Source organism: Megalops cyprinoides, chromosome 12 (genome assembly GCF_013368585.1).
Source record: "Megalops cyprinoides isolate fMegCyp1 chromosome 12, fMegCyp1.pri, whole genome shotgun sequence".
NCBI classification, from domain to species: Eukaryota; Metazoa; Chordata; class Actinopteri; order Elopiformes; family Megalopidae; genus Megalops; species Megalops cyprinoides.
In genome coordinates this window covers 4,373,285-4,383,158 of record NC_050594.1, presented here as the reverse complement: position 1 = coordinate 4,383,158, position 9,874 = coordinate 4,373,285, and the positions used below count along the sequence as shown (strand labels likewise).

The 9,874-nt window shown below is 45.2% G+C and overlaps 1 protein-coding gene across 1 annotated transcript; it reads right to left on the bottom strand.

The window, feature by feature from the left end:
- Positions 1–2,303: 2,303 nt before the first annotated feature.
- Positions 2,304–9,235, bottom strand: LOC118786841 (vacuolar protein 8-like). Its single transcript, XM_036542177.1, has 12 exons — positions 9,118–9,235; positions 8,546–8,788; positions 7,956–8,075; positions 7,150–7,269; positions 6,510–6,629; positions 5,759–5,881; positions 5,384–5,466; positions 4,796–4,921; positions 4,300–4,345; positions 3,343–3,476; positions 2,737–2,868; positions 2,304–2,450 (listed from the first exon to the last, which is right to left on the bottom strand). The coding sequence occupies exons 2-12, from the start codon at positions 8,772–8,774 to the stop codon at positions 2,304–2,306; spliced, it is 1,380 nt and encodes a 459-aa protein (XP_036398070.1). The 5' UTR covers positions 8,775–8,788; positions 9,118–9,235.
- Between the last annotated feature and the right edge of the window lie 639 nt (positions 9,236–9,874).

Here is a 9,874-nt window from a genome sequence, read left to right as displayed (position 1 = left end):
GTTTGACAACAATGCAGAAGCTTGTCATTATGTTTTGAACGATGTCAATCTGTGGTTTCCCATGGTAACAGACTGAGTCAGCATTACAGCTGCTCCGGCTCTTGTTGCATTTCCTCATGCTTCATTCCCGTCCACAGACACAGAAACTTATCTAATAAGGATAGACCTGTATTGCTTTCCTCCCATTCATTCTGTACAGCGTGTAGATGGGCAGCAGTGCAGTGCGGTGATAAGGACAAGGTAGTTAATCCACAGTTGCCTCAGGAAATGTTCAGCTGTAAAAACTGTAAACTGGATAAGAGCATCTGCTTAATGACAATAATGTAATGTAAAATTATGTAATGAGCCTCATTTGAAAAAAATATAAAATTCTGTCCAGCCTGTTGTTTTTTCCAGCTGTTATATTTGAACATATTCAATGTTCATTTCTTCAGCTGTACTTGGAATGCCTTCATGTGATATTTGAAAATCCAGGATGACCCCCTCCTGTCAGAAACTTTCGGAGTCAAAACTGTGCAATCTCACTGCAAAGTAGTTCATCTTTGCCTGAGTTTAAGCAACTGGGATATTTTTCTAAGCATCCTGCAAATTTCAAAAATTACTATGTTATGAAAAGGTACATTTTTAATTTGTTACTTAGACAAAGTGAATTGCACTCATACTGAATAGTGCTCTTCCCAGTGCAGTGAATGTTACTGCTAGAAAGATGGATTAAAGGTTCCATCTCCTCAAACACTGAAATGAATGATGACATCATACAAGTGACACCAATAAATGAATTTCATCAATCAGACCTAAAATTATTTTTTTAATTCAAGTAAAAAACAAACATAAAACGCACTAGAGCACACTAAAAAAAACTATTGTAAACACACACAAGTACACAGCTGTCCAATAGTGGGCCCCTCCTTGTCCCTGAAAACCCCGGATCCACCAATAGTGTGCCTCTCCTCAACGTGGACAGAGCGGAACAGGGCCAGGCTCATCCAATGGGGGATCAGTCTGTGCCCAGGGCTGGTGGGGGCTTGTCCGGGGTGGTGGGAGGGGGCTGGACCGTCCTCAGCAGCTCACTCATCCGATCCGTCTGCTCCTGCACTCTGAGCAGCTGCTCCTGGACTGCACTCCCCGAAACTGCAGCTGCAAAGCCCCCATCTGCAGGGTGAGCAAGTTCACATACACGTTACAACACAGGCACCCCTAAACGGCACAGGGTCTGCACAGGTACAGCAGTGTAACACAGGCATGACCAGGATGGCACAGGGTCAGCAGAGGTACAGCAGTTTAACACAGGCACCTCTACATGCCACAGTGTATGGATGACTACAGTAGTTGTAGACCAACATCAACAGTAGTGTGGTTAGTTATTAACAAACTTGGAGTAAACGAAAATGACAAAATCAACATTGACAAAATTTCTCTCACTTAAATGAGAAATGTCCTCGGCTATATTCTTGAAGCATGGAACATATTTGAATGTACAGTGTTTTATACAACCCTTTATTAAAGGAAATAAAAACAACACGGCTTGTCACAAGTGAGTATGTGTTACAGCTAAAACAGTCAATACACAGATTTCACAGAAGTGATTATGGGAAATGAAGTCCGATACTAGAAAAGTACACAAAAACTATGACACTGGACGTCACCTCCCATTACACAGCTTTTGGCTGTTAACCCCTGAAGTGGAAGGCAGCCAGCGTACATAACGAACTGAAATAACCATCGGACCAAAGCTGACCTTTCCTCAGCATGCTCAGGGTGGCGATGGCGAGCTGTTGGAATCTCACTTCCTGGGTTTTAAGGAATTTCAGCAGGTACCCCAGGACGGCGTCACAGTGGGGCCTCAGTGATGCAGCCGCTTTATGGGGTACAGTAACAAAACACATCAGCTGTGCTCAAGATCATAGGCACTATACAGGAAAATAAGGACCAACAACTCCTGCAACAACACCTGCTATCAGAGAACCCCGGGGGTAACCCAGCACTGTATTTGTCATCAGTGAAATGCATTACCGGTCAGTCCCAGCTCGCAAATGATGGAGGCAGCATTGAAGGACAGCTCTGGGTTTTCCATATGGCTGGCAAAACTCACAAGACAAGATACTTGTTCAGCAGTCATCTTCTCAGCGACGTGTGGCCTTAGTGAGTCTGTGTGAGAAGGTAAAAAAGTACAAAAACAAAGATGTTTCTGATAAACAGTGTTTACAATGCATATTTTAAACATGAAATTCCAGTATTATTTTTAGCCTCACGGGCTCCATTTGATGGAGGTTAATATAAAAGACAAATGGTAAATGAAGCAGTTAACCTTCAACATTCAGTTCTGAATTCTCACCCAGACTAGCCAGGCGATGAAGACATGATGTCACACAAAGCAGAGCTTCCTCTGTGGTGTCTGTCACAGACAGCGCCTCGAGCAGCCCGGACAGGCAAGCGCTGTCCATCACAGCCTGCAGCAGGGAGCAAAGGGTCAGAGGTTAATTCACAAGATTAGGGCCGCATTGGGAATTTGGCCATTGATCTTGGTTCTAAAAATGCGCTATTATAAATAAAATTTAACTTACTGATTGATTGACGGTTTGTTTGACTGATTGACCAACAACCTAAGAAGCTTCCCTGTGCAGACTTGATTTGATTGTGTGCATGCACGCTGTTATTGTTTTTGCTTTCCTCTGTGCTCCTAAGAGGAGGTGCACCCCCACCGTACGCACGTGTGGTCAGGGGAGACGGGGTTACCTGTTGGCCAGCTGGCAGGACGCTCAGGTTGGCTATGGTGACGGCCCCATGGCTGAGGATGGTGGTGTTCAATCTGTGATGAAGAATAAGCCCTCCAACTGTCTGCAGCAGGTCCTCCTCCACCAGGGAGTCCTACAGGCAACCGGAGCACACAAGAGGGCTCACAGTTATACAGGGTTACAGTGCGACGGAGAATAGGAGAGTCTTACCCTGTTAGGGCAGTGCTGGGATGGTTGGAGCAGTCGTACCCTGTTATTGGGGTGCTGGGACGGTAGGAGTGGTCTTACCCTTGTTGGTGGGGTGCTGTGACAGTGGGCGGGATCTTACCCTGTTAGTGGGGTCACTCTGACAGTGGGAGGAGTCTTATCCCGTTAGGAGGGTGCTGTTACAGTGGGCGAGTGTCTTACCTTATTATGGGAGGGTGCTGTGATAATGGGCGGAGCCTTACCCTGTTATGGGAGAGTGCTGTGACAGTGGGTGGAGTCTTACCCTGTTAGGAGGGTGCTGTGACAGTGGGCGGAGTCTTACCCTGTTAGGAGGGTGCTGTGATAATGGGCGGAGTCTTACTCTGTTAGGAGGGTGCTGTGACAGTGGGCGGAGTCTTACCCTGTTAGGAGGGTGCTGTGATAGGGCGGAGAGCAGGGTGATGGCTGACTCAGACACTCCCGCAGCAGGGGACCGCAGCATGGTGATCAGCAGGGACACGCAACCCAGAGCCATCAGCTCCTCCTGCGTTCTCACTGCAGAGACACACACACAGGGAGACACGGTCACCGACAGAGCTGCGCTCCCCAACACGGCACAATGCAGGTGATGTTCGTTTAAAGAGCTGCGCTCCCCAACACGGCACAATACAGGTGATGTTCGTTTAAAGAGCTGCACTCCCCAACACGGCACAATACAGGTGATGTTCGTTTAAAGAGCTGCGCTCCCCAACACGGCACAATACAGGTGATGTTCGTTTAAAGAGCTGCGCTCCCCAACACGGCACAATACAGGTGATGTTCGTTTAAGGAGCTGCGCTCCCCAACACGGCACAATACAGGTGATGTTCGTTTAAGGAGCTGCACTCCCCAACACGGCACAATACAGGTGATGTTCGTTTAAAGAGCTGCACTCCCCAACACGGCACAATACAGGTGATGTTCGTTTAAAGAGCTGCACTCCCCAACACGGCACAATACAGGTGATGTTCATTTCAAGACCTGTGCTTCCCAGCATGCTGGAATACAGATGATGTTTATTTAAAGAGCTGCACTCCCAGATCAACACACAGATATACATTTTCACTGGATATGGAGAAAACGCATACCATTTTTCATCAATACAACAGTCTATAGTCATGTTAGTCAAATGTTATTACATTTTTAGTCTATAAAAAATGTAAATGTGGAGCCAGGAAATGCTTTGCTTGATCAGGGAAAGTCTGGGGGGATGTTTTCTCAGCCTGGGCAGTCACCCTCCCTAAAATGCTAAGAACAGCTAAAATGCTAACATCTCTGTTGCACTTTGATGTGATATGCAGCAGATATTAAATCAGAGTGCGGTATTTTTCAACCTTACCATTCACAGACAGGTTCCTGAGACACCGCAAAGCCTCACAGGAATTCTGGGAAAATGAGAAGTTCAGTTGAAAGAGGCAGTTAGAAAACAAACACTTGAATTGATGTTCGTACATTCTGATGCCCACCCTCACCCCCCTCTAAGAAGTGAAAAATAAACACACAGTAACACTCTCCCTCCTCGCTGAATTCTGTCACCATCCCTGTGTTTGCCTAAGGTAGGGATGTCCGTGCTCAGGGTTAGCTCACTAACATTTGGTGAGCTAAGATTGAAAACCAGATCTATCTCAGAGTGCATATTAAAATATAAAAACTATGCTATGCAGGTAAGAATTTTAAGGGTTTCTAATAGCCCTGGATGCACTGTACTTTTGTAACACAACTGATCGATACTGTTATCCTCACGGTTTATGTACAGCCAACTGTTTTTGGAACATATTTCCCTTTGAAGAACCAAAGTATTGACATGGCTGTAGGGACTGCTTCCTGCACTCTACCTTCTCCACAGGAGATGATGCAAGAGAGAGCAGGGACTTCAACAGGAAACGGTCCCCAATTCCCAGCATCCTCGGGTGATATTCCCGCACAGCGGCTATGTTGCTCAAGGCAGAGCAGCTGTAGAACTGCAAGCAGACAGGGGGTCACAGGTCAGAGGTCAGGTGAGCAATGTCAGTGTGGAAATATATATAAAAACAGGTAGGGCATAATTCTGCAATGGGCAGGAGAATGGAAAATTCCTGCTTCTTCCTGAATAAAGATGTGTCAGTATTCACTAAAGCATTAAAAAACAGACTCCGTTGAGTCATTTCAGCCATGATAAAGCCAGACAAAACTGGATTCTTTAATGGTGTATTCATCTGACGACTTGTGACGCCTCTTCAATTTAATTGACTTCTCAGAGCAACATCACACACTATTCAGAGATACATACCCATTTAACCACTTAGCACCATCCAAAATAGCAAGTCCAAAAAAAAAAATCAAGCCCAAAAAACATTCATGATGTCTTAGTCATACAACTACCAAAAGCTTGTTCTTTCTGGTGCGTACTAGTCATGACCACACAACAGCCCCCTGCATTTTACCTGGACTTCAGAGTCAGCTGACTGCAGCAGCAGCACCAGGACAGGTAGCCCTCCATCTCGACACAAAACTCCCAGCATCCTCTCTGAGAAAGCAACAGGAGCAGGAGTGTTATGAAAGACCAGACCATCAGCTCAATGTGCATATTTGAAACTGAATGGAAACGAATGTGAACCCACATTTGGCCATCCAGCTTGACTGAACCGAATTGGATGCACCGTATGCATTTGTGCTTTCACCATCAGAAGCCTTTTCAAATTGTTCTGTTACCCAGTAAAATGTCTGAGGTTAACTCTGTTTAGCCTAATATTGACGTAATGTGTGCCAGAGAGGTGCATTGGCCCCAGATGTGGTCCTGGAGGCTTTCTTTAACATACCGGACCTGGTGAGGTTCAGAAGGGCCCCCACAGCGTTCTGCTGGACCCTGGGATCATAGGACTTGGCCAGAACCAGCATGCGCAGCACTCCGTCAGCAGAGGCGATGGCTTCTCTGTTTGAGTCTGAAACAAAGAGGCAGCCAGAGCGCATGACAACTGTACTCACAGTTACGCGACAACGACCCGTCTGAAAGCCACGCACTGAAAGGACAGAAAGCAGGCTGGGCACATATCCGCATTACCAAATGATTCTAGAATTTCTGAACAGCATTCCCTGGCAGGCAGAGTGGTTTCTCCTCAAGGCTGAGGTCGAGAAGGGGTGTACTGTTTATCTGCTCATTACTGCTGGTTACACGTGTGCTTTTAAATTTAGTCTGTCTCTGACAAGCGTGGTGTCCGGTGGCATCCATTTTTACTCAACACATTTATTTTATACTGTAATTATAAGTGATTTTCCCCGATTTTATTTTGCATAGTCATTTTGTGCTTTTATAAAACACCCGTGTCAAATACTTCACCTTTGGCGGGCATCACAGTTTCTGAACAGGACACGACTTTCTGCAGACACCACCCGAAAACCACACTAACGTGTGAGGACAGAGCAACTCTACCGTGTCTGAAGCTGAACTTTACCCTTTCCAGAGAGCACACCTGCTAAAGCTGAGTGTGTCACAATATGTGGTAACATGAGACAGTGGAGTTGTGCAGCCGAGAAAACAGGTATTTCAGAACAAAGCCTTGACATACTTACCTGAGGTTGCCAACATGGCCACGCAAGCACAGGAATTACACTGGATGGTCGCGTCTCCAGACTCCAGCATGTCCATAACTGGCTCCAGGAGTCCCATCTCTACCACCAGCTCTTTATTCACTGTAAGAAAGTCACAAGCTCGATGTATGTCCCGATCAGCACATTGCTGAATATCTATTTTCAATAGGAAGTATGAGGAGAAGCATGCTACAGGGCCGAGGAGTTGTAAAACACATTAAGCAGAAATGCCCAATACTTGTCCCTTTAGCTATTTTATAGCCATCTGATTGGCTGTACCTGATTTCCATTTTAGAATGATTGGCTGAAGTATTCTAAACGAACTTGGCTAAACCAAACTGATGACCCAGTTCCGAGAACATTCATGACTGAAGGCATGTTGAGTATGAGCTGCAGGAGTTGTATCCTTGAGCACGATACTTCACCTGGGTTTCTCCACAAACAGAGAAAATACAGAAGCTGTAAGACATTAGGCACCTTAAATGGCCCTGCAAAAGACATCTACTTAAACAGAAAATGTGACAAACGGCTGTAGGGAGAAGAAGAGGCAGAAGACTCTGGGCTAATGTCACCCCTACGGAGGCAGTGCAGAAAAAGGCCTCTTTGATACGGTGACTCTCACCATTGCGCTCCACCAGGAGGTTGACCAATGACAGAGAAGCCATCCTCTGTACCTCCAAATCACATGACCGCAGCAAGGGGGGGTACGGCTCCAAGAACAGCGAGGGCAACGGGGTCGGCACTGCAATGTCAGGAAACACAGCGCTGAGGAAAGGTGCGTGTCTGTGTCCCCTCACCTGACCACCCCCACACTGCACCATCACATCGCAATTCATTTTAATATGTGGACCCCTGCTGGTTGGTGTGAAAGACTCAAAGGCCTTTTCATGTTTTGAGCAGTCCCTCAACTACACTCCCACCGCATATGAAAAGAAATTTGCTTGAAATTTTCATAATACTGGCTGCTCAACCGTTGCCAGCTTTAACGCCCCAACAGAACAGATAATCTGTGAGATAAACAGGTGGGCCAAACACTGCAAACCTGCTGATTTGAATATGTTCTGCTACCATTTTACACAGATGCCGTTATCTCTCATTGGGGGGGGGGGGGGGGGGGGGGGGTGCACTTAAGCACTTAAGCACATTATCACAGCTACTCAAACCCTAACATTAGCTATTTACGACTGTTTTGTGAAAGCAGGGCATTTACTTCAGGAGAGCATTACAACAGAGAGAATATATTCTTCCCTTATCACGGTGACTTCTTGAGTTTCCATATCTTTTTATATATGAAATACAATATATATATATGAAATACAATGTCGCTAAACAATGAACTTCATTCACAAAGCAGACCGCAACCTGCCTGCATATCACCAGTTTTGTGTTCAGAGCCAACACTTCATCGGAAAACACAAGTATGCTTACATTGCTGACTGAGGTGCAGGAGGTACACGGATGCTGAGCGCTGCAGCTCGTGGTTCTCTGACGCTGCCAGAGTATTCAAAGCATGCAGACACTCGCTGCTCAGCAGTGGAGTTTCGCTACCTGACAAATCCAAACAGATTCCGTCATGGACAGGGCTGAAATCATCAGCCAGCTTAATGCACTTCCACATGAAACACTGGCTTTAACCTCCAGCTGTTCACTAGTACTCATTCCCACACCTGTTCCACTAATAGTGCAATGCATAGATATAATGTATAAACATTATCCTGTATTGTTTGTGTGTCATGCGTTCATGTATCAGCCACTTATTTATTTCCTGTCAATGCACACTGGTGTAATTACCAAACATTTTTTCATCGATTGGGAAGATACAAGCAAAAATGAACCTTAAAAGAATGGAACCGTTAACCTTTAACAAAGGCTTACTCTATGATGACCTTGCGCCGAAAAAAACAAAGCCATCTGGCTTCTTAAACTAACAGTTAAGTCACATGGTCAAAGCATGTTTTCTACAAGCATATAGCAACGCTGAGTAGGTGGTGGACGCGGCTCCTCTGCGGCTGTGTTACCTGTGTCCAGGTGCTGCAGGAGTTCCCGTGCTGCCTGTCTTTCGTGCTCCTGCACTAACGGTCGATAAAATGTCCTAGAGGCTGTGGTCCTCCGCTTCAGACAGCAACACTGGGCAATAGCCTTGACACACTCCTCGATCTTACGTACGAGTTCTCTGGACGCTCTTCGCACAAGAGCAACGAAGTCCTCCAACAACTGCGCGCATCGGTCACAAAGTCCTGCCCCCATAGTTTAATGCTAGTCTGAAAATAGAATAGGTACTTTTAGATTTGCTTTTGATCATAATCGAGCATAAACCAAAACACCAAAACAAAATGTAGATTGTAGATGAGCTGAAAGCTAATGCCAGTTACAGTAGTCTACTTGTCAGCGTTTAAAAAAAACTGCAGCCGACTTTTTTAAGTATCATCAATTAAAAAATGTGCAAAACTAATTTACCAGTAAGCTGGCAATAATTACCTGACGCTTTCGCTGAACTAAAAAACAAATGTCTTATCCAGTGTTAGCAATCGCTCATTCTTCTTTGTCTTGGTCATAATAAGGAGTAAATAATAAATTATTATATACAAACCTCTTATGTCGGCGTGTGCCACATACAAACGACTTGTCTGTTGACATTCATGAAGAGTTTTTCTAAAAAACAAAAACAACTTCAAGTTATCTGGTCGCTATATTCACTGACATCCTCGCCCACCTGCCAAAGCCTACAACAAAAGAATCCCGAGAGCTTATGAAACGCAACTTACCTGTACGGCGGGATACCACGTGACACCTGCAGGCGAATCGCACACCCTGAAAGCATGCGTTGAACGTGGACAGTTTGCTTTTCTCATGCCTCACAATTACGTGTGTTTGAGCGTGCATGAATGAGTTAAATTTCCCGAATCAGCCTTGAAACTGGGCAGACTCTTGAACTATTCAAGTTTTTTATTTGTCTATTGGCTATTGGATAGGCCTATGTTACTTTTTGAAACATCGTTTTTCAGTTTTGTCACGTTAAACACAATCAGAAAATTGTGATTGTGGTTGGAGATATTGCATCGGTTTGATCTGAGAAAACGACCTAAAAATTAAATTCTGTTGGAATTTGACAATCTGCAGAACTCTCTCGTGACTTTAACCATTTCTATAAGTGAGAGCAACAGATGACGGTAGAACGCTCCCATGTGCGCGTACTGCATTACATTATGCTTTGGTTTATAGTGGTAAATGTACGTGAGAGTACGCTGACCTTGAATTGGCACTTAAGAGCACACCTAAAGCGTTATCCAGCATGCTATGCACCTATGTTCCTGACGTCAAATTGGCTTAGAGCTTGTCTCTGTATT

Bases quoted from the DNA above. Each gene is read 5' to 3' on its own strand.
- LOC118786841 (XM_036542177.1), bottom strand. From the start codon at position 8,774: ATGGGGGCAGGACTTTGTGACCGATGCGCGCAGTTGTTGGAGGACTTC. The intron at 7,270-7,955 runs GTAAGCATACTT...CTGACATTGCAG, and splicing joins CCTGCACCTCAGTCAGCAAT to TGCCGACCCCGTTGCCCTCG. The intron at 2,869-3,342 runs GTAAGACTCCGC...GGTTGCCTGTAG, and splicing joins CACAGCACCCTCCTAACAGG to GACTCCCTGGTGGAGGAGGA.